Source organism: Pocillopora damicornis, chromosome 5 (assembly GCF_964200805.1).
Source record: "Pocillopora damicornis chromosome 5, jaPocDami1.2, whole genome shotgun sequence".
NCBI lineage: Eukaryota > Metazoa > Cnidaria > Anthozoa > Scleractinia > Pocilloporidae > Pocillopora > Pocillopora damicornis.
The window spans coordinates 15,498,355-15,522,322 of record NC_142674.1 but is presented as its reverse complement, the minus strand read 5'-3'; the positions used below and the strand labels follow the sequence as shown (position 1 = coordinate 15,522,322).

The 23,968-nt window shown below is 38.8% G+C and overlaps 3 protein-coding genes and 1 pseudogene across 5 annotated transcripts; 2 read left to right on the top strand and 2 right to left on the bottom strand.

Moving 5' to 3' along the window:
- The first annotated feature begins 201 nt into the window (after nucleotides 1-201).
- On the top strand, nucleotides 202-5,194 carry LOC149045592 (uncharacterized). The gene is made up of 4 exons (XM_089206145.1): nucleotides 202-230; nucleotides 3,052-3,201; nucleotides 3,622-3,858; nucleotides 4,650-5,194. Exons 1-4 carry the CDS (start codon nucleotides 202-204, stop codon nucleotides 4,960-4,962), a joined length of 729 nt encoding a protein of 242 aa, XP_089062271.1. The 3' UTR covers nucleotides 4,963-5,194.
- A 205-nt stretch (nucleotides 5,195-5,399) lies between these two features.
- On the top strand, nucleotides 5,400-6,222 carry LOC149045591 (uncharacterized; annotated as a pseudogene).
- A 1,868-nt stretch (nucleotides 6,223-8,090) lies between these two features.
- On the bottom strand, nucleotides 8,091-12,666 carry LOC149045590 (uncharacterized). Its single transcript, XM_089206576.1, has 4 exons — nucleotides 11,636-12,666; nucleotides 9,807-9,939; nucleotides 9,409-9,666; nucleotides 8,091-8,672 (listed from the first exon to the last, which is right to left on the bottom strand). Exons 1-4 carry the CDS (start codon nucleotides 11,679-11,681, stop codon nucleotides 8,342-8,344), a joined length of 768 nt encoding a protein of 255 aa, XP_089062702.1. The 5' UTR covers nucleotides 11,682-12,666; the 3' UTR covers nucleotides 8,091-8,341.
- Nucleotides 12,667-14,170: 1,504 nt separating this feature from the next.
- LOC113677209 (uncharacterized) lies at nucleotides 14,171-23,742 on the bottom strand. Of its 3 annotated transcripts, XM_089207872.1 has the most exons (5): nucleotides 17,118-17,226; nucleotides 15,768-15,900; nucleotides 15,342-15,599; nucleotides 14,423-14,628; nucleotides 14,171-14,368 (listed from the first exon to the last, which is right to left on the bottom strand). In XM_089207872.1, exons 1-5 carry the CDS (start codon nucleotides 17,161-17,163, stop codon nucleotides 14,280-14,282), a joined length of 732 nt encoding a protein of 243 aa, XP_089063998.1. In that variant the 5' UTR covers nucleotides 17,164-17,226; the 3' UTR covers nucleotides 14,171-14,279. The 3 variants fall into 3 exon arrangements, with proteins under 3 accessions (XP_089063998.1, XP_089063999.1, XP_089063996.1); XM_089207873.1 differs by lacking the exon at nucleotides 17,118-17,226 and adding an exon at nucleotides 23,610-23,742 and having other exon boundaries at nucleotides 14,171-14,628; XM_089207870.1 differs by having other exon boundaries at nucleotides 14,171-14,628.
- Between the last annotated feature and the right edge of the window lie 226 nt (nucleotides 23,743-23,968).

The window sequence follows — 23,968 nt, the reverse complement described above, 5'->3', positions numbered from 1 at the left end:
AAGATATAGTAACAAATTGTCTGATCTACTAAACTAGTTTTACAAACACGCTGACTTAGATTATTCTTTCATCATAAAAATGCAGAAGAAACATTCCACAACATTCACAAATATATCTTGATGCCTTTACAAAAATGAATGAATTTGTAAAAGAAAAATAAAGCTTTGGCTCGCTTAGGAAGTCTCTGCTTTCAAACTAAAATGGCTATATCGTGTAAGATTTCCCTCATGATATTTACATTTCAGAAGACACTAGAAAAACAATAACAAAAACTCATGAAATTGGTTATCAGAGTTGAACAAGAGATTATAAACTGTCTCTAATCTGTTACGTTTTGTTTAAATCGTTCCTACCATGTTTTAGATTTTTAATTCTGCTTCATTCTAGTTTTCCTATAATTTGCCTTTACAAAACTTTATTAATTATTTTTTTGTTTGTTTGTTGTTGTTTTTTTAGGTAAAAATAGCTTTTGTGGTGACAATATCGGTTTGGGGAGTGGGTTGTTTTATGCCCTTTATTATGGTAAGTATACATGAGCAAATACTGGCAGCTATTTATGAAAATACTTCAGTGACAATGACGTGCAATATTTTTCAGTGTGCTAGTGCCTCCAAACCCATATCATTATATACCGAAACCAGGAATATATTTATGTGAATCTCCCAAACGCATCGCTATGAGTTTGACGGCCAAACGGGCGACGCAGGAACAAACAGATTTGAGCTCAAGATTTACGATTTTTTTGGAAACAAACAAACAGAAAACATGAACGAACAACAGTTAAAATACGAAGAAAATGACATACTACATAAGCCGAGAATAAATGCAAATAATATTCGGCGGGGAGGGAAAAGACATGATTTCCAACATTAAATATGCGAAACGCTGTATTAAATAAAATGTGAATCTAATACAAAAGCAATTTAAACCTAAACAGGAAATTGCGTGACAGAACTAACACAACAGGAAATTGGGTGGCAAAATCAGATTGGTGAAGATTGTATGAGATGAAAAACAACGAGGTCAAGTTAGATATAGTCTGCTTCGCAGCCGTTTATTGGTTTGGTCACGGAAACATTTTTGCCCCACGAGTCGCAGAGACCATTGCAAGAAACAATTACGAAATAAGGTAGCAAAAAAATTGTAAATTTGACCGATAAAAGGGTAAAATGACAAACAGACACGTTAACATGTTGGGTCAGGCTTAAAGTTTCGCCTTATTATTTTATTTTCAACTTCTGCTACGCGTTGTTTGAATAAAGGATGTTGCGATCTTTAGCTGTTACGCAGATACAGTGATGTGGTTACCGGTCACCTCGCCACCAAGCAGACTCGCCACCAGCGAACTCGCCACCAAGGCACGATCTCGCCACCAACGTACTCGCCACCAAGCGAAGTCCTCTCGCCACCAACCACCAATAAAGAGATAAACTAGAATAAAGTAGTCGAGGAGAGTAGGATGTTCGAACGAGCACAATTCAAATCGGCCGATACGTTTGTGCGCTTGTCTGTATTTAAATTATGACCTTCAGCGACGTGTTAGATGTGTTCCGTTCCTAACTCATTGACATCGAAACGTATCGTGTTTGTCTTTTGCACGTAAGCGAGGAGAAATTGCAAAACTCGATGCGAGGAATAAAAACCTACTTGAGAGAAAATGAAACTTCATGGGAAGAAATAAGTGATGAAATGAAACTCGATAGCAGTTGTATTAAAACTAAACTTATCGGTTTCGAACGTGCTTTCGACAACATACGTTTATAAAGTTTGAGTACAGACAAGCGAACAAACTTATCGGTTTCGAACGTGCTTTCGACAACATACGTTTATAAAGTTTGAGTACAGACTTATCAGCCGAACATCCTACTGTCTTCGACTAATCTCTTTATTGGTGGTTGGTGGCGAGAAGACTTCGCTTGGTGGCGAGTACGTTGGTGGCGAGATCGTTCCTTGGTGGCGAGTTCGCTGGTGGCGAGTCTGCTTGGTGGCGAGGTGACTGGATACCAGTGATGTCAACTGTATTGAGCAGAAGGGAGGTGATGCCTTTGAATATTGACCCCAGAAAGAGAGAACGAAGTCAATTTTCATGCTGTTCTCTATTGCTAAAAAAGTTCCAAATTCTTCAATATAATTCGAAGAGATTTCAAATTGTATAATTTCTTAATATAAGTAAATCGGTGCTATGTTGAACTACCCAACTGATGGCAAAGTCAGATACTTTAGGTTTGAGGTTGCCACACGTCCTGTAGCAGTATATACTGTTACTGACGCGTAGAAAATTGTACTGTAACGGATCTCGAAAGAAGAAAAAAGTTCATTCATGCAATGAATGTGGAAAGCTTGTTTGAGGGATTTAATTGGAATAGCATTTTCACTCTTGAAATGAGATACATGAAGTGAACTTTTGTCTCCACCCTGTGTCTTTCGTTGTTACGAAGATGCTTTTCTTCTCGGCATGATAAGAGCATATTGTCTCAGTATCTTAGCCAATTATTGTATCCTAACAATTTTCTCGATAAAAACATATCTTGAGAAATGGAATTTCTTCCCAGAGGCGGTGAAGCGTTTTGGAACTTGACGGAAGAAAGGAGAAAGATGGTGGAGGTCCTATCATACAACCAGCCAAATGCGTTCTTCTATTCAAACCTCGCGAGATAATTGCTGCGCAGCTTTTTGGCGCACGTAAAACTTTAAACCTTAACATATTCGAATTTCCAGAAGAATAGTAACAACGACCCTGATGAAACAAACTCGCGAGAAGATCACAACAGGATGCTAATAAAGCGATCAGTGAAAAGAACATGACTCTAAATTTTTGATTAAACCAAGTTGCATTAGCCTTACTTTCTTTTCCGAAAGTACAACGTGCGTAATTGTGTGAATGGGAGAAGGCTTCCTTCTTCCTTCTTCTTTTGGTTGAGGGGTGGGGGGAATCCCCCGCCCTGGCCTTTAAAAGGTTTGCGTGATAAATAATCTAAGTTATATTTTCAATATACCCTTTTTTTCGTGAAAATCACATGTAGTGTATGATTAGCTGATTTATTGATTCCATTCGTCGTTTCTTTAGCGTTTCTCGTTGGAAAACACGCAGCCCTCCCAAACACTGGTAAATGTTCTTTCATGGAATCCGCTTGCGATTCTCGCAAATGCACCACATCTTTCTACAAAGGACTTCAAAAGGACCCCAAAGGAGACTGCCTGTAAGTTAATTTAATTAGCTCTAAACTTTGAGGTGTTTTGTGCGGCATCTGCGATTCAAACGCAATACTTTATCTGTCAAGTGACCTGGTCTGGAGGGCTTCCGAAGGCTTTGTGAGTGGGAGCTGAGGGGGGAAGGGGGGAGGGGAGGGTGAGTCATATATTTACCTCAAAGTTGTGGCAACAGTCGTTCAGACAAAATGATGTTATTAGAAAAAGCCAAACAGAAACAGCCGATCAGAAAGCGGGAAAACACGAGTGGCCCAGTTGCAATAGGCAACGGCATACCAGAGGAGTTTACAAGCATCGGCTGCGAGTGAGATTAAGAGCGAATCGAACTAAACTAAACTCATAAACGGATTACCTTAGACCCTTACTTAAAAAATTGCTCTAACTTCATGAGTTTCTTGTTTTCATTCCAGTGTTAAATTTGACCAAGTAAAAGAATGTATGCAGAAATTGGCCAAGTACTGTTTGGACACTCAGCCAGACAGGAGCATGAAGATAAAAAGAGAATGTGCTGATGATCTCACCCTAAGACCGTTTTCATCTTTGGAAATTTTGAATTGTTCCAGCTCAGTCACCACTAAAGCGAAAGTCTGCATGGAAACCTTTCGACGCATATTTGCCGCAGACAAATCGAATTCCTCTCTTTGCTCGTGAGTTTATGCAAACCATTTCTATTGCAAACAGAAATCGAAAAAGATAATTAATTTGTGGCATGGCTGCTGAACAAGAAACAAATTAGACTCTTGTTACAAGCGTAAGGTGAAAAAAATCAATGATAACCGTCGTGAATGTAAACCTTAGATGTTTTGATTTCCGAGCTGCAGAGAAGATACGCACTTATTGGACCATATATCGACTACTAGGTTAATATTTAACAAGGCGACCTATAGGTATAAATAACATTAAATTCAGGACCAAGAATTACTTTTTTCGAAGACTGTTACATTGTTCAGGAGAATAATTAAGACATTCTTGTCATTTGTTTCTAAAATGGGTGTGCTTGAAAGCAAAAAAGGTTTAACTTTATCTATCTATCGTTCAGACATTATAAAGTTATGCAAAAAACTGATAACAATCTCAGATTGTGATTTGTCTTTTTTTCTTCTCAAACCTTCTTCAAATTGAAAAAGGTTTGAAGGAAAAAAGAGAAAGATACGATCGCTTTTGTTTTTGTTCGAGTATAACAAAAGCAAACAAAATATTATATTTGATAATAATTGCCGGTACGAAAACAAAATGAAAATTTTAAGAACCAAGCAAACTGTTGCAATTGGTCGAGAATGACTGAATTGTTAAAAGAGTGGCGTTCACAGAAAGGAGCAAATCAACATGCAGCCTCGGAAAATTTTCGACACTCGTTAAATATTGTCCAATAGGGCAAAAAAAATAACGACAAAAATAAAGAGACTAATAAACTTTTGATGACCTTCATTGTTTACAGGGAACATGCTAAATCGAAGAGGTGTCTTAAGAATCTGATATATACTGAGTGTAGCTTATCTCCTGAAACGCTGGAATTGACAGAATTGGCTTTGGCTGACCACAATCCTTTCTGCGCTGATAATCGGGACCCTGGGGCGACCGGAAATGACCAGTGCTACGGGGTGAAAGACATCAGTGGACCCGCCGGCATTGACGCATTCCTTAGCACCAATAAACCCATTACCACCAATGCAGCTGCTAGCATCAAAACCAGTGTTTTCCAGGCGTTTTTGTCTGTTTTCCCGACCATTTGGTTCTTTTTCAGCTTTTAAAGAGATTACTTTCGCAATCTTTGTTTTTAAACGTACGTTTTTAGGCAAATTTTAAAAGTTTTAGTATTGAGCGAGGAATTTGAGCTGCTAGCTTATCAAAAGTCTGAAATGTTTCCTTATTGTTTGCCTTTTATTTCATTAACAAGCACTTTCTAATTAAAAAGATCATTTCCTAAATCGATAGTAATGAAAATTTGCATAAAATAATATTAAAAAGGGAACTTTTTTGCAGCAAACCAATAAAATATATTTGTTTCAGAAATGATCGTGTCAGATTGTGAAACTTATCGTTTCCGTAACTGGCCTTAATCGCCTTTTACAATGTTTACATGATAATTACATGATTCAGGGTGTTACATTTCCAATAATTTGCTTTGCTTTCATGAAACTGACTTGTATCGAACGGTTGACTTTGCTGAGCTCGACCAATTGAAACAATGCGTGTTGAAGGTGGTCAGTCGAGTTGTTCTGTCGCTCTTTGAAATAATCGTAGCACTTTATAATACCTGTCGTATTTTGCAATACCTGTCCCACTTTGTAATAAAATCGTCGCAACTTTGTGATAAAAAAGCTGTCGCACTTTGTAAGTGTGAGCTGTTACTCTTTGTCATAAAAGAGTAACAGTGGTCATGTGAGCTGAGTCCTGGAGGTGAACTATGCCAAACATGGTCCACCTTATCGCCTTCAAAGCGACCGGGGATCGAAATTTGAAGGAAAGGTGAGATTCCTTTGCAAAGAAATGGAAGATAAATTAATTAAGTGAAGGCCTTACCACCCGCAGCCTCGGGGAAACGAAGAGAGATCACATAAACGACTCAGAAAAAAGGTAATGTACGACCCAGTAACACTAGGAAGGAAAGGAATTAATTGGGCGGCGAATTTTGATAACTACAACTGGATTTTAAACGACGAAAGCAAGGAAGAGCGTGGATGGAGAACTCCTTTTGGAGATCTACTACGGGCGAAAAACTGGTGAAAGCGTCACTGGTTTAGACTCAGAAGGTGATGAGATTAAAACGAGAACTGGTCGCGTAAAGGAGGCACGTTAAGAACATACGGCGAAAAGTTAATCTTTACAGCGCAAAACTTAACGATTGAATGGTAAGACGCCACAAGCGGCTTCACAAGGCTGAAATATTTAAACCCAAAGACAAAGTTCTTATCTGCCAATGACCGCGGAGAGGATGTAATCTCCCAAAAAACAAGAGTTTTTTAGTGAAAGGCACCGCCGTTAAAAGAAGCAAAAAAAGATACATATAAGTTAGAAAGAACAAACAGAAGGATAGGTTTCCGTGAAGAATATGGTGAGCGTTGGACGTCGACTGCACTGATTATAAAACGATGAGTTTGTTTCTTCGGTTTCTTTCCGCTTAGTCACAGTAATTTGGTTCAGGTCCCAAGCGGCACCTTTTACTAATCCCCACTGAGTCTTCTGGGGTCCAACTTTATCACCATGCCCCGGATGTCGATACGGTACCCTCGATTCACGCCAATGTTGTTGACATTCCCTTCGCTAAAGAAGTTTAGATACTTGGGATGGTAAAAACCGAACCGATAAGTAGCTTCTTGTTCAGTTTATTTTTCAAAATGCGATTCAGTACTTTTTGGATTCTTCTCGCCCCTGGTATCCAGTTTGAGAAGTTCAGCAAAATGCATTACGTTTTTATAAATGTTGTTATGTTCTTATCAATCGTGCAACGTGTCAATCACCTATGTTCTGGCATTTTGACGTTTATCGACCAATGCGTTTTAGTTAAGTTCGAGTTATCAGGGTAAATTTGAGCCAAGAGACAGTGAAAAAAATTAGTTTGAGTTAAAGAGGAGTTTGAGTTCGAAGTAGCTGATAGTAAATTACCGGAAAATTAGGGTGAAATGCAAGGGAAATCGGACCTTATTCGAGTTACTGGCGGGTCGAGTTCACAGTTCTTAAAAATTAGATATTTTTTCATTGTTTAACGTTCCAGTTGTTTGCCTTTAAAATTCTTGTAATGTTTTAATTTTTCTTGGGATGATTGCGGGTTCTGAGGGAAATATGAACAGATTTTTGGCGTTGAACACTTATTCGATGTTTATAATAAAAACTTTGAAAACAAAGAATTGTTTTATTGCCTTCATTGTAGTACTTAATAGGTATTCATAAATATTTCTCTGTGCTGTGCCGGGAGTCAGAGATTCGACCCACAGATGAGCAATTTTTAAATGTTTATTGAGTCCTTGAGAGGTATCCCTGCAATGGGAACGTTCAATAAACGCAGCGCACTCTGTCATTACAAACCACGACAACAGAAGTAGGATATGTATACATATATCAAAAAGTGTCTATTTAGCATAATGTAACTGCTTCATCCCTCAGCCATAGCTTGTTTGGCAGCCTCGTAGACGTCTCCATCTACCGACTTTGAACATCATCTCCCACTGACTCTTGGATTTCCCCCTCTCCTAACCCTTGGATGGCCTCCTCGTCCGATTTATTAACAGAGTCCTCGTCCTAGCTTAAATCTTCACTGCTTTTTCTGTTTGTACCGGATACTATTAGCTGCATGTTACGGGAAAGTTTGTATTGAAATTGATTCGTTTCTGGCAACAACAGCAGAGGGTAGAGATGAAGACGCTTGACCAATTTCCCAGTTAATTCAGCTTTGATGGTTGCGATGCTGGTAAGACTATTGTTATTTTTGATTGCATCAAACACCACTACAGCAAGCTCTTTTGAGGTGAGCTTTGCAAAACAAGAATTTCAAGGAGTCATCTTCAGTGGCCAAGCAGGACTCACACTTGACAAAGTCATCGTTGCTCTTGCAACCCTCCACGCCTGCCGCTTAATTTTGTAATTTTTTGACCTTCTGAGATTCTATTCTGATCAATAGCACCGTTGTAAAACTTCAGCTTATCTGTTTGTGGTTTAAGAAGTATATAGTAACAATGGCTTTTTTAAGTGGTTGAAAAGAAGGGGGGGAGGAAATCTTCCACTGACAATATGGGGAAATTAAAGAGAAAGAAGATACTGAAAGGAAGAGATCGCATAAATACATAAAGGCTCCGTTGTCGCAAAAAGAATCCTCCGCATCCTCCCTTCAAACCCCCCCCCCCCCACACACACACACACACACACGTGATTCCCCTGCAGGTAGAAATTTTAGGCTAGGCCTTTTTTTTTAGGGGGGAGGAGAAGAAGAAGTGGGAAGGGTTAGAAAAAAAAATCCAGTACCAAAGGGCTAGTAAGTTTCACATAGCTATTCTAGAGAAGTGTTTGCTGGGTTCAGGGAAGGGGAGAGGGTGGGTGGGGCGTAGGTGAGTTATGATACCAAACTCATAACATAATAAACATAACAGACATAACAAACTTAATAATTGGAAAAGGAACAAATGAACATGAGAACTAGCAATAGTGTATGCAATACAGCAATTTTAATGCTAGCGGCTGTATTAAAGCCAGCAGTTGCCTTAATGACAGCGGTTGTCTTAATGTCAGCAGCTGCCTAAATGCCAGCGGTTGCATGAATGGCAGCGGATGCCTCAATGCCGGCGGATCCACTGATGTCTTCCACACCATAGCACTGATCATTTCCGGTCGCCCCAGGGTCCCGATTGTTTGCGCAGAAAGGATTATAGTCAGCGAAGCCATGTCCAACACTTCCCGATTAGCGGAGGAAATTTTGCAGTCAGAATCAATCAGATTCTTCAGACACTTCTTCTGCTTGGCTTCCTCCCTGAAATAATGAAAGTTAACAAAATCATCCACCAATGCCTGTCTCCCTTACTGTGCAATTTTGGATCTGAGATCTGAGACTACACTGATTTCCATCTACTTCGGTTTACAAAGCCGAGCCAGCTCTGATAGGTAAAATTCGAGTCGCCCTCTTAACGCGGATTGGTCATCGGCGTTTTCCAACGCATGCGTTTTAGACAGTCTACTGGATCTACATAAAGTACCTTCTTAGTTTGTCTGTAAATTCTTTTACTATTAACAATGATCATAACAGCTTTAAATTAAAAGAAATATCGTGTATTTGTGAATGTTAACGATACACAAGGCTTTTTTGTAACACACCCAGATAAAAGAAAGGACTGGAAATAGTGTTTATATTCTTGTCTTACCAAAATTTTCTACATTTCTATGTCTGTTTCTAAATCTAATATCATTTCTCATTTTTTTTTCTATTTTTTTTTGGAAGGGAACATTCTCGAGACAAGAGTGTGAAGTTTTCTTTGTTCCACGACCTCGCCCTAATCAATCATCTCCGTTACTTTATCGATGTTTAACAAACAAGTACAAATACATTCTGAGGAAACCCACGGAATTACGAAATCTGTTTGTTTTAAATCACAAAGAAGCATAATTGATAACGTTGACGTCATATTTGCGCTTACATCATAAGTAAATGAATCAGAATGCTTGTATGATTTAGCCTATAGTACGAAAACAAATAGTCTACACAAACTCACGCGCAAAAAGAAGAATTCGATTTGTCTGCGACGAATATTTGCCGGAAGGTCCTCCCACAGGCGTTTCCTTTAGTGACGAAAGAGCTGGAACAAGGCAATAATGCCGCCGACGAAGACGGTATTAGAGGCGGGCCTTCTAAACATACTCTGCTGTCAAAACTCTGGTATACAATTCTTGTGCTGCTGCTTTCTGTCCGTGAGTCAGCACAATACTTCACCACCTTCACCACACAGTCTTTCATTTGGTTGAACTTAGTACTGAAATAAAAATAAGAGAGCCACGGAGTTAAAGCTGTATTTATGGGTGAGTCCATTGTAATCTATGAATACCGTTGGTACAGTTGGATGAGTCCTCGTTCAAAACAACTCAATGTTTAGAGCTCATTTAGTGAACTTACAAACAGTCTCCTCTGGGGTCCTTTTGTAGTCTGTTATAGAAATATGTGGTGCGTTTTCGAAGAGCGCAAAAGTACTCCATGGAAGTACATCGGCCAATGTAAGGGAGTGCCTCGTGGCTTCCAAAGAGAAACGCTGTGAGAGGAATGATTTACAGAAATCAATAAATCAGTGAGCCGTTCCCTATGAAAGCCATTTCTATGAATGTAAAGTAGGTAATTAGTAAGGAATGTAAACCTCTAGATTGCTCGACAAAAATAGTTCATGGATCTGTCCCCCTCCATCCCCCCGCCCCATTCGCGCCCAAACAAAGAAGTCTTACTTTCGGACCGGAAACTAACGCTCCTTCAGCATAAAATTTCTCAGGCCAAATAAGCTGTCTCGCGTTCTTTTTACTAACAGTTCCTTTGTCATCTTGTAAGACTTTTCACAGAGCAACTATCTTCGTACACATGCATTAACAAAAATCGGTCACAAACACAATGAACAATTTTGAGATTGCATTGAAGTTAAGAATCCAAATTAGGATGTTTGAGAAGAACAACGTGTTTGGCTTGGGTTGCGATGAACTGGCCAGCCTCCCTCTCCTCTTCCCTCCTTCCTCTTCGTCCAAAACGCTTCGTCGCCTCTGAGAAGTAATTTTACTTGTTAACATGCCGAGCCAGGCGGCGGATGTTATTAACCAAGCAAGTAGTTCAAGTACAGAATATTTGCCGATGAGCCGTAACGACGTGGACTAAATCCCGCGGGTCGTGTTATGTTACAGTTAGGGTCAAATTAGCAAGATATGTTTGTAACAGTGAATCGAAGTGAAAGTTACTTGATGAAGTTGAAAACACAATTTGTACGTGTATTAAAGCACGAAAAGGGAATGACCCGATTTTGCACCGGGTGAGTAATACTGTGCAAAACAGTATATTGTGCAATACAGGATATTGTAATCTACATCACGTTCATCGCTTTCAGGTCCGTGATTTGTATAAGAAACGAAAGGGATCTTCGGAACAGAAAAAGACACAAAGAAGTTTCTGTTTACGACTTGTTTATATCAGCATTCGAACAAAACTGAAGATACAATGCAAATGTAACTCCTCAATCAGACTGTCAATGATAATGAAATAATCTCTTGCTGAATACATTTTTACCCGGGCTTTCCAAAGGAAACGCTCGAGTTGAAATTCCGGCTTCTTTTTTTTTTTTGTTCAGTTGCAAATCGCAGTCAAGTTCCTTAACACGCATGAGCGATGTTCTGACGCATGCTTAACGTTTTGACTAATCAGCACATGGCATGGTGTAATGGCTGAAGAAGAGAGGTTTATACGTGCAAAATCAGCACAGATACTGTGTATAATCTTGGTTCTTCAAGACATTTCTTTTGTTCAGTCAAACTCATAGAATTTATCTTAATGTTTATTTCCCCTTCGCCTCGATTGGCTTCGCTATTTTACGGGAGGGATATGCATTTTAATTGCAAAAAGTAAATAAATGTTGTCGATTTTTACTGTATTCGTAATGTATTATTGTATACTTAAAAAGCAATATTACAATGCGGCCAACTCCTTACTCTCGTCACTCGATTCTGAAATGTCCGTAACTTAGGATCCATAGATGTAGTGACGAAACAATGCCAAAACATCTAAAGCTACAAGATGGAAGAATAAAAAAAGGACAACGAAACCATCGGAAACGAGATTAAACGCCAATGAAATGATTAATCTTTGCAACCGTGTGCATTTCGTGTACTGTCATACCTTCGGAACACCCACGTTTTTCATGTTCTACAAACCCTTTGATGAATACTTGAAGGTAGAACAGTAAAAGATGAACTTACCTACGGCCACGACGAGAATCAAAGTAAGACGCATAGAGATCTGCATCTTCGCTACTCCTTTACAAATGAATTTTCGAGAGTAACCAATTGCAAAGGTCCTATCATAATTATTAAAACCGCTTGCTTTATCGATTTTTCCGCCTTTTTCTGGGCGACGTCATCTGAAGGGTTACACGAGCATGGCTGGCCCGTGTGGCCGGGCACCAACTATAATACACAGTCGCGTGATTTTTTACAGTATATTTACAAGATGTTTAAAGACCTGATTATTTATCTACCCTATCTGATGAGTTTAAAACCTTTTCCCGTCGCAATTTCGTAAGTTTCCCATACCGCTGTCAGAGCCACTGATATCCACCCTGATATTGGAAATATTTAAATATAGAATTAACGTTTAACGTAAATGCGTTCTCGCAATTCTGTTCCCGAATCATTTCATTTTTGGATAATTATCGATCAAAGTGCGACATGGGTATACTGTGAGAAAGGACCCAGACATGAAAGATATGATGAGAAGATGACAGAAGAGAGTCAGACGACACAGATTACACATAAGACTGTCAATACTCACGGATAGTTTAATTTTATCATCGTGACTGCATTTTTGAGAGGTGACATAGAGCGAGTTACTGTTATGATGTAGTTAGTTTGTGAGTCACATGACTTGTAACTTGACCCCCTCTTTTTTTTTATTTTTAAACTTCTTCTGTTCGAACAACACCGTTAGCCGTTTACTACATTTTTGGCGACGGGGATTAACTATAGATTCGTAACGGAATGGCAACCTACAGAAAGATAGGTGAATTCAAAGAATCGAAGGAGTCGTGGATCCAATTTATCGAGCGTCTAGAACAATATTTCCGAGCGAACGACGTCGAAGATGTAGGGCAAAAGCGAGCGATTCAACTCAGCGTTTGCGGCAGCAAAAAGTATTCTCTAGCAAAAGATTTACTTCAGCCAGCGAGACCCGCGGATGCAACTTTCAATAAGATTGTTGAAACTTAAGAAAAGCAATATTTACCCAGACCAAGTGAGATATTGGAGCTTTTTAAATTCCACAGCTGTAATAGCAAAGAAGACGAATTAAGGTGTGGTGACGCATGTGGCAGCAGCGATTGCTGAACGAGTTGTATTTGACTCTCAAGAAGGCCGAAGAGATTACCCTAGCGTTGGATTTAGCTCCAAAGCAAGAGGTGGGTATTCAGTCAATCGAAACGACCCCCAGCAAAGTGCAATCAAATCAACTCAGCGTCAAAGTATGGAGGCAATGAAGCTTCGAATGCCGAATGCTATCGTTATGGCGAGAAACATGAAGCGTCAAGCGGAAAATGAGCCCATTTACCTGAGATGTGTCGTAGTGCGAGCTCGGGCAAGACAATCAAAGGAACCACCGAGTCCAAAAAAAAAGGGTAAACAAGCAATCTCAAGGTGGCAAGCCCAGAGAGGAGAAAAAGGAACAGCCGACACAATTAATCGAGAAAATGTCCGATGATGTTTACGTTGCGACAACGTACCACTTTCATGGGGTAAACAAACTGAAGCCATATGTAAGCCAGAAAGTATAAAGAAACGACCTACGTGAAAGTCCTAGCCACCCACACAGCCGTTTTTACTGGATCGTGTTTCGCTTCTTCCCACAAACGCGTTTAACCTGATGAGTCGTATGACTGATAGAAGTGGAGAGTGCTCACTCCGTTATGTATTTATTACAAATATCCACTTTGCACGGTGTTAATTTATGCAAGACATTTTGGCAATGCAGCCAAAGAAGCCTTAAAGAGGACAACCCATTGGGTGGCGTATTATTTTAGAAATCCAAAGTCTTAGTAACTTGTACCCGAACGTGCCATGATCCTGTCGGCCATAACGGCATTCAAATGTTATCACCTGTACCGATAGCACCACAGGACATACAGGAGATGAGGGACTGCGGGTAAACATTCGATGTAGCAGTGCGTCCGATGGCAATAGCTGGAACTCTCCCGTCGTACCTTTATCAGAAAGAAATTCATCCGAGTGAACCACTCGGCTTGAACTCTGACTACGAGGAGCAACGAAAAAAAAAGACGAAGAGGAAAATCAGATATTAGAGTACGATTCCCCAAGCAGAGATGAAGAATCGGACGAGTCACTTCCGGACTGGACGAGACTGCATGTGATGACGGTGACATTCCTTCTTTGGAACGATAGGCTCATTTTCTCCGCGGAAGATTTTCCCCGCTTTGGAAGATGTATTCGCTTCAATAACAGAATTGTGTTCAGTTAGTTTTTCATTGTTTTCCTTGTTATAGAACCAAACACTTCAAACAGTTTGGTTTCTAGTTAATTTCCTTTATTCAAAATATTATTACACACATGGCTCAGCGTAAAATCTAATACGACCATTGCGAAAACAAATTAGTTCAATCGGTTTGCTGAAAATGAAATGTTTTTAAGACTTATTTTAATGTTCATATTTTTTTATTTCTAAAATGCTTTTATAAAAATTGGTCGCTCAAGCAGTCAAGAGATAAAAGCCAAGGAATTATTCCAGACTCAAGGTAAGCTAACACTTTATTCAAAATGCCTCGCCGATACAAAAACTTATCAAACTTGTCTAATAATGTTAACAAACTGGAATAAAATGATGAAAAGGGAAACCTCTTTAAAAGACGAAAAAGGAACAAATGGACATGAAAACTAACAAAAGTGCCTGCATTACACCAGGTTTAATGCTAGCGGCTGTATTAAAGCGAGCGGTTGCCTTAATGCCGGCGGTTGAATTAATGCTAGCTGTTGCCTTAATGCCAGCGGTTGGATTAATGCCAGCGTGTCCATTGATGTCTTCCACGCCATAGCACTGATCATTTCCGGTCGCCCCAGGGTCCCTATTGTTTGCGCAGAAAGGATTGTGGTCAGCAAAGCCCAAGTCCAACACTTCCCGGTCAGCAGAGGAAATGGTGCAGTCAGAATCTACCAGATTCTTCACACACTTTTTCCGCTCGGCTTCTTCCCTGAATAATGACAGTTAACAAAATCATTTTAAGTATACCTGTTTCCGTCGCTGTACAATTTCGATCTGTTTCGAGATACAAAGCCGTGCCAACTCTGATCTGTAAGACTCGGTCACCCTCTGAACGCGACTAGATCAGTGACGTTTACCTACGCACGCATGCGTTTAGACAGTTTACTGGGTCTACGCAAAGTACCTTCTTGACTTGTCCACAATTTTTTCGGATTTTAAATACATTTTTTCTTACAGAGCTTTAAAAGAAATATGTGGCTTTGAATATCAGTCAAAGTTAACGCTACATAAAGTCAAGGCTTTTTTAACACACCCGGATAATAGAAAGAACTGAATATAATGTTTCGATTCTTGTCTTAACAAAAATTTCTACAGTTTTACGCGTGTTCCCAAATTTAATGTTATTTCTCAACTCTTTCAGAGGGGAACATTCTCGAGACGAAAGTGTGAAATTTTCTATTTTCCACAACCTAATAGCGTCCTAATCAATCATCTCCGTTAATTTATCGATGTTTAACAATCAAGTGCAAATACATTCTAAGGAAACCCACGGCATAACGAAATCTGTTTGTTTTAAATCACAAAGAAGCATGGTTGATAATGTTGACGTCATTTATGCGTTTCCATCATTAGTAACAACCAATCAAAATGCGTGTATGATTCAGCTTATTGTATAAAAACAAGTAATCAACACAAACTCACGCGCAAAGAGAGGAATTCGATTTGTCCACGACAAATATTTGCCGGAAGGTTCTCCCACAGGCGTTCGCTTTAGTGACGAAAGAGCTGGAACAAGGCAATGATGCCGCTGATGAAGACGGTATTAGAGCGGGGCCTTCAGAGCATTCTGTGCTGCGAAAATTCTGGTCTACAATTCTTCTGATGGTGCTGTGTGTCAGTGAGTCAGCACAATACTTCACCACCTTCACCACACAGTCTTTCATTTGGTTGAACTTAGTACTGAAATAAGAACAAGGTCGCCAATGAGTTAAAGCTATTTTTGAATTAGAGTCCATTGTAATCCATGAACAAAACATGCAACCTGACAGATACCGCAATACTGCGTTAGAGTGGAATAAGTCGCCGTTCAAAACGCCTCAAAATTTAGAGCTCATTAAGTGAACTTACAAACAGTCTCCTCTGGGGTCCTTTTGGAGTCCTTTATAGAAAAACGTGGTGCATTTTCGAGCAGCGCAAAAGTACTCCATGAAAGTACATCGGCCAACGTTAGGGAGTGCCTCATGGCTTCCAACGAGAAACGCTGTAAAAGCAATAATTGACGGAAATCAATAAATATGTGAGCAGTTTTTTTATGATAGGAATTTTTATGAATGTAAAGTAAGTAATTAGGAAGGAATGTAACACTCTAGATTGTTATCACACAAATATTTTTTAATTAGCCAGAGGCATTAAAGGGTAAAGGGGTTGGGGGGCTCATCGGGGAGTAGTAATTTTTGAAGTAATTCCCCGACAAAAAAAGTTTATGGCACTGTCCCCCCCCATTGAGCAAGCATGTAGACATGGTAAAGGAGATTGCGTCTACAGAACATTGTGTTCTACAGGATACGTGTTTGGCTTGATGTACGGTAAAAATCCTGCGTATTGCCACTTTCCTTCGTCGCGCTCCAAAACGCTTTTGCTACTTCTGAGACGCAATACCACTTAATGATACATGTTACTGATCACACAAATGGTTAAGGTACAGGATATTAGCCAACAGACTCTATCTCATGCGGTTTGATAACTTTCATGTCCGTGATATAAGCCCAGGAATATCAGAAACGAAATTTATGCTATCCTCACTAAGACATTTCTTTGTTCAGTCAAAATTGAATTTATCTTAATGTTCATTTCCCTTCCGCCTCGATTTGCTCCGCAAAGAAAATAATTGTTGTTGATTTCGTTGAGTATTCGTGGTATATTACTGAATAGAAAGTAATATTACAATGAAGCCAACGCCTCATTTTCCTCGCTCGAATCTAACTATTATCAAAGTATCTGGAACAAATGCTTCTCTCTCCTTATGTCGCTGATCGGAAAGTACGCTAAGGTGCAGTTCTTGCCCTAACTTAAAAGAGTTCAAATAGTTTGGCGAGAAAATCGAGCAGCAAGTTGTTGAAAATTTTACCGATAGCGACAAAAAATGCATCGAACGCACAGTGATAAACGTAGGTGAATAAAAAACCAGGCTCAATTCAGTCAGGATGTAATTGTGTTGGTCCGTAACTTAGAATCCATAGACGAAACGACGAAACAGTGTGAAAACATGCAAAGCTACTAGAGGGAAGAAGAAAAATAGCAAAAAGAAACCATTTGAAACGAGACTAAACGAAATCAACTCCACGCGAGGAATGAACTGATTAATTTTTGCAACCGTGTGCATTTCGAGTAGTCATACCTTGCAAACGCTTAAGTTTTTCGTGTTCTATAAACCCTTTGATGAATACCTGAAGGTAGAGCAGTCAAAGATGAACTTACCCGCGGCCCCGACGAGAATTAAAGTGAAACGCACAGAGATCTGCATCTTCGCTGCTCCTTTGCAAATGAATTGTCGAGAGTAACCAACGTCTTATTATAATTAGTAAAACCACTTGCTTTACCGATTTTTCCACTTTGTTCTAGGTGACGTCATATGAAGGATTACATGAGCATGGCTGGCGCGGTTGGCTGAGCTCCAACTATGATACACAGTCACGTCATTTTTAACAAGATATTTACAAGATATTTAGAGACCTGATTATCAGACAGGGTAGATTTTTCAACCCTTTTCTACTCTTTTCTACCCTTTTCACGTTGCAATTTCGGAAGGTTTGAATACCGCTGTCAGAGCCACTCATATCGACACTGATATTGGAAATGTTTAAGGGGTGGGGGAGCTCATCATCGAGGGAGTAGAGATCTTTGCTCCGACAAAAATGTTTATGGATCTGTCCATCGGTCACGAAACGCAATGAACAATTGTGAAATTGTGTTGAAGTTTAGTGTTTGTGCCGAGAAATATACGGAATCCTAATTGGGATATTTAAGAAAAAGTGCGTGTTTGACTCGGGTTGCGATTAACTACCCCCCCCCCCCCTTTTTCTTTGTCCAAAACGCTTCGCCGCCTTTGGAAAGTAATTTTACTCGTTAACATGACGAGGCAGGCTGCGGATGTTGTTGACTAAGCAAGTAGTTCTAGACACCATATTTGCCAATGAGCTGTAACGACGTGAACCATATCACGCGCACCGTTTTATTTTAACGTTAGTGTCAAATTAGCAAGGTATGTTTTTAATAACAGTGAGTCGAAGTGAAAGATACGTGATAAAGCTGAAAGCACAATTTGTACGTGTATCAAAGCAGGTAAAGGGAATAGCACGATTTTTCGCTGGGTAAGTAATATTACTTCTTAAAACCTCCACTTGTCAAGTGGAGGTCTCAGCAAGTAATATTACTCTCTATCCGTCATTGAGCAAGCATGCGGACATGATACAGGATATTTGCGTCTACACTATATTGGGCTCTACAGGATATTGTCAGTCTACATCACGTGGGTCGCTTTCAAGTCCGTGATATTTATGGGAAACGAAAGGCTTCTTCGGAAAAGAAAAAGACAGACAAAGAAATTTCAATAGCAATTTTTTTTTATCATAGCATTAAAAAAACCTGAACATGCAATGCAAATTGAACTCCTCAAACAGACTGTCACTGATCATGAAATAATCTCTTGCTGAATATATTTTTACTCTGACTTTCCAAAGAAAACCCCGGCTTCATTTATTTTTAAATTTTTTAAAATTTTTAAACTTTTTTTTTTTATTCGTTCAGTTGTAAATCGCAGTCAAGTCCGTAACACGCATAAGCGACGTTCTGACGCATGCTTGACGTTTTGACCGATGAGCACATGGCATGGCGTAATGGCGGAGAAGAGAAGTTTCCGCGTGCAAAATCAGCACAGATACTGTGTGTAATACGCTCAAAACGCATTCAAAATATGCAAACAGCGTTCGCAGTAGACCCACGCTAAAAGGCGTCGAGCGTTTTCGGAACAGGTCGGTCCGCAAACCTTATGAGAGACCTCTTTATGAGCGAACATATTTAATGAATCTTCATCGATAAACACGCTATATCAAATCATCTATCTCATGTTAATCGAGAGAAGCATAAACGCAAATCTCATCGTATATGTAGACGTGATCGTGAACCAAGCAGAATACCAATACGAAGTTTGAAAATTTAAAGGAACAGAAGCAGAAAGGTTAGAGAATTTGTCTATGCACAGATTCTTTCATGTATAATCATGTCATCTACATTGTACTGTTATGTTAATGCTAAAAAAACTATTGAGTAAAAGGACGTTTAAGTTTAACCGTCGTGAGAGAATTTGTCAAAGTATAAGAAAGATAAAATATCGTGCCAGTCGATATGTAACATTGTTTTCTTATAACAAACTGATGTGTTCTTGCAAGAGTGAGGCTCGTATAGCAAATTATTGCAATTATAAATTAAGTCACATACAAAATCCTGGTCCTCTAATGTGTTGACCCTATCAAAATAATAACAGCTTCATAAAGTTAGGGTAATGAGTTTCTGGGCAGAATGCAGGACAGCAATGTGTACTTGCAATGATTTTGTGCTCTTTGACTTACAATAACAAACAGGGGATCAGCTCTGCAAATGATCTTACACCTTTAAAATAAATTATTATTAATGTTCTTATTGGACGACAATTTCTAACATTACACCCTAGAAATATTATCATTGTAATCAGTAGATGTATAGCCATATAAAAAAAATATTAAATTTATTATAATCTTACAGTTTGTCTTTTTCCTCACTGCTTATATACAGAATGAAAGCACTAGGATAATTTTCATATGCAAGTGAAAATTTGCACTTACTGTAATTAGAAGACTCTGGATTTTTTTGTTCATTATCAACTGCATGCTAAAAACTAAGTAGTCTTTTTTCAGTCAAGGGCAAATGAAAATAGTGGTTTTTAATGAAGTGATTTCAATAAGCCTTAGGGTACTGCTGATGAATTACATAAAAGTTATTAGAAGCCAAATACTTTTTCACCTTTTGTTCCTTTGCCTGTTTTAGGGTGATTTTCATTCGCCCATGAAATAAAAAAAAATTACTATTAGTAGTTGATAAAGAACGAAAGAAAACAAAAGATACACAGTACACCACTAACTATAAGTTACCCTATTCTTTCACGGAAAATGAAAATCACTCTAAACACCAACAGTTAATTAGTACTCACCAGGTTTAATGAAATCACTCTAACTAATAAACCAAATTGTATTAACTGAAGTATACCAGCCCTGTAACTCCAAATGGGAACAAAAAAAATTGGAAGGTAATAGTACAAAGATGCTAAAGTATATTTCACAGGTTCATGAGAACCATTCTAACAACCCTAAAAAAATTAATTGTTCATCTGCTAATAATATTTGGTAATAACTTTTTGTTTTCTTTAGGTGATAAGAAAAATAATCAACTGGGTTTTAAGAGTGGAATAAGTGTCATCACCCTAGCACTTGGGGCTGTTTACAATTAAAAGCTATTTCAGCCTGGAATCTTTTGTTAACCAAGAAAATGAAAACACAAGAAGACAGTCTTTTTGGCAAATGACTCACCCTGTTACAACCCCTTAACCCACACAAAAAAAAAATTAATCAAGTCAAAAAAGAAAAAAAATTAGATATAGTGTCTGGTGATAAGTCTTGAGATAATAGCCAATAATATATGGCACCACATCCCCGTACCCCACCCCAGAAAATGATCTTCACACTTCATAAAATGATTTTTTAAGCTCTCTGTATACATATGTGAAAAACCTGCATCTCTGGCATACCAGGACAGAGAACAGTTAATGGATAAACCGATACTCGCATGAAAAATTAAGCAAAATACAGACACAAAAGACACAAAGTTCACAATCAACAGAAAGCCTGAGCCTGAACACATTTTTGCGTTTAGTTTTTTTTTTTTTTTTTATGATCCTAGTAATGCACAGGAAACGTGGCAAAGACGAACATAAATATTTCATTTTGCCATCTCCTCAGTCCTTCAACAGTGCACCGAGTGACTTGTACAGATGGAGTACGATGTTTGAAACTTCGTCGGATAATTTCAATAATTTGCTACACGAGCTTCACTCTCGCAAGAGCACATCAGTTTGTTATAGGAAAACAATGTTAAATATCGACTGGCACGATATTCTATTTTTGTTATACTTTGACGAATTCTTTCATGACAATTAACTTAAACGTCGTTTTATTAAATAGCTTTTGTTTTGTTTTGTTTTTTTTTAACGTTTACATAACAGTACAATGTAGATGACATGGCTATACATGAAAGAATATGTGCATTGACAAATTCTCTAACCTTTCTACTCTAGTTCCTCTAAATTTTCAAACCTCGTATTGGTATTCTGCTTGATTCACGATCACGTCTACGTACACGATGAGATTTGCGTTTATGCTCCTCTCGATTTACATTAGATAGCTCAGTTGATATAGCATATTTTGTGATGAAGTTCGTTCAAAATGTTTGCTCATATAGAGATCTCTTATAAGGTTCGCGGACCGTCCCGTTCCGAAAACGCTCGACATCTTGTTGCGTGGATCTACCGCGAACGCGGTGTGCAAATTTTGTATGCGTTTTGAGCGTATGATACACAGTATCTGTGCTGATTTTGCACGCAGAAAACTTCTCTTCCTCCGCCATTACAACATACCAAGTGCTCATCCGTCAAAACGTCAAGCACGCGTCAGAACGTCGCTCATACGTGTTAAGGACTTGACTACGATTTGCAACTCAACGAGAAACCAAGCCGGAATTTTAACTCGAGAGTTTCCCTTGGAAAGCCCGAGTTAAAGATGTATTCAGCAGGAAGTTATTTCCTTATCACTGACAGTCTTTTTGAGGAGTTTAATTTGCATTGTATCTTCAGTTTTGTTCTAATGCTGAGATAAACAAATTGTAACTGAAACTTCTGCGTGTCTTCTTAACTTATTCACATGCACACAGCGCAGTGAATGAGTTGTTGTGGAGGGCCGGATTTGTGGACAATTAATTGCTTCGACGGAAATCAAATTGGAATTAAATTTGCGTAGGCGGAAATCAAATTCCGTCTAGCTCGCAATGTATGCTGAATCCACGTTCTTTCATCGCCGCCATTTCTTCGAGGAGTTCTGCTTCCAGCTGTTTTGCCGTCCTTTGGGTGAGTAACAATTGCTTTATTGTGCTTTAGTAACCTGAGATCTAAAGCATACATCGCACACATCAATCATAGCGGCCTGCAGTCACACTTAAGCCTTTATAGAGCTCCCAATTCGATCAGACTTGACGGTCGCTGCGTTCAATTGCTATACAAACCGCTCTTAGACTGCAAAACAATACCGCATCAAAATACGAAATAGAGCCTTCTTCGTGAATGGGTATCAGTCACATTGTTTCATTTATAGACAAAGTTACGAAGTTCATTAAGTCCAATTTGTACTTCATTGCTGGTAAGCTTCGCTCGTTCATTTGTCAATCACAGGGACATGCGAAGTCGAATGAATCTCGACACGAGACACAAGCGGAGGAATTGATGACAAACTCTGAAGATACTGATAATTTTGGTGATCAGACGAATGAGCAAACAGTGCAGGTGAATAACATATCCAGGAAATTAAGATTCCAAACTCTCCTCTTAGTAAAACAAATCTCATTTGAGATTTTCATGGAGGACAAAAAAAGTCAAGTCAGTGATGATAAACTAGTAAATATACTTTTTCATTCTCACTGTCGCTGTTGCTAAAATTTAATAACGCCATTTAGGCAAAGAAGTTTGCGGCTTTTCTGATCCTCACAGGACTTTTCTATTCCTTGGAATGTTATTGTCGTTGATAGCAAGTTATTGTTGCTGTCGTTAGTCACAAGTTATTCTTGCGGTCGAAGAGGAAAAAGAAATTAAGACAATGAAGGTAAAGAACTAAATATAATTTGTCATCCTCACTGTTGCTCTTGCTATAATTTATTGATGCCACTTAAGGCAAAGAAATATGTTGGTTTTCTGATCCTCAAAACTCTTCTATATTCCTCAAAACGTTGTTGTTGATCACAACTTGTTCTTGTTGTTGATCGTAAGTTGTTCTAGCGATCAAAGAGGCCAAAAACTATGTAAATGAAGATATAGAGCTAAATATACTTTGTCATCCTCACTGTTCCTGTTATAATAGTTTAGTAATGCCACTAAGGCAAAGATGTATGCAGGTTTTCTAAACCCTACATGACTTTTCTAAGAATATTATTGTTGTTGATTGCAAGTTATTCTTGCGATCAAAGGGAGCAAAGAAATTAAGTTAATAAAGATAAAAAACTAAATATACTTTGTCATCCTCACGGTTACTGTTGCGATGATTTAATAATGCCACTTCCCGGGAGGTACTTCCTTATATAAGCAATATGGGTGTGCTTCCCCAAACAATAAGGATTTTGAGCCGTTTTGGTCTAAAAATGGGTAGGGATTTTAGACATTTTAGCCTGAAATTGGGAATTTTTCGCCTGCTTGTCTGAAATAGGGCATACATTTTTGCCATTTTTAAGAGTCTGGTCTGAAATTGGGTAGGGGAAATTGCATATTTTGGTCTAAAATAGGTAAGTGTTTAAACAAGCGGGTGGCACACCCCCAGCACAAGTTGTTCTTGTGATCAAAGAGGACAAAAACATTTCGTAAATGAAGGTAAAGAAGCAAATATACTTTGTCAATAATGCCACTTAAGGCAAAGAAGGTATGTGGGTTTTCTGATCCTCACAACACCTCTCTATTCCTCAGAATGTTGTTGTTGTTCATCGCAAATTGTTCTTGCTGTTGTTGTTCAACCATAAGGAAAGTTATGGGAGGGACTGGACATAAAATGAAGGATTTTTAGAGTGTGCACTGTCGCAAGTACCAATGTATAGTCCACTCCTTTTATGTATCACTGGCCCACTTACTTTGTTCTACTGCCCCGTCCACTTTTGTTAAGAAACTAACCAGAAGTTGCAAGAGTTTGTGGAACTGCAAGGAAAGCAAACAAATTGTAGTATGGTTCACTTCTACTCACTTTCAGTGAAATGCACCACTCCAAAGCCCCAAAAAGCTAGTTCCCTGTGCGCATTACCGAATCCTTCCAATTAACAATTAACCTCTCCTACCCATTTTCAGCGCACAATTATGAAGATCCACGCACACAGCACACTTATATGAAGCTCATAGCAATGCATTACACTGCAAACATTCATAAATTTCAATAAAAGTAGGCAAAAATGAAAAAACCATGAAGTGCAATTACGCATAAAAACTCAATCTCATC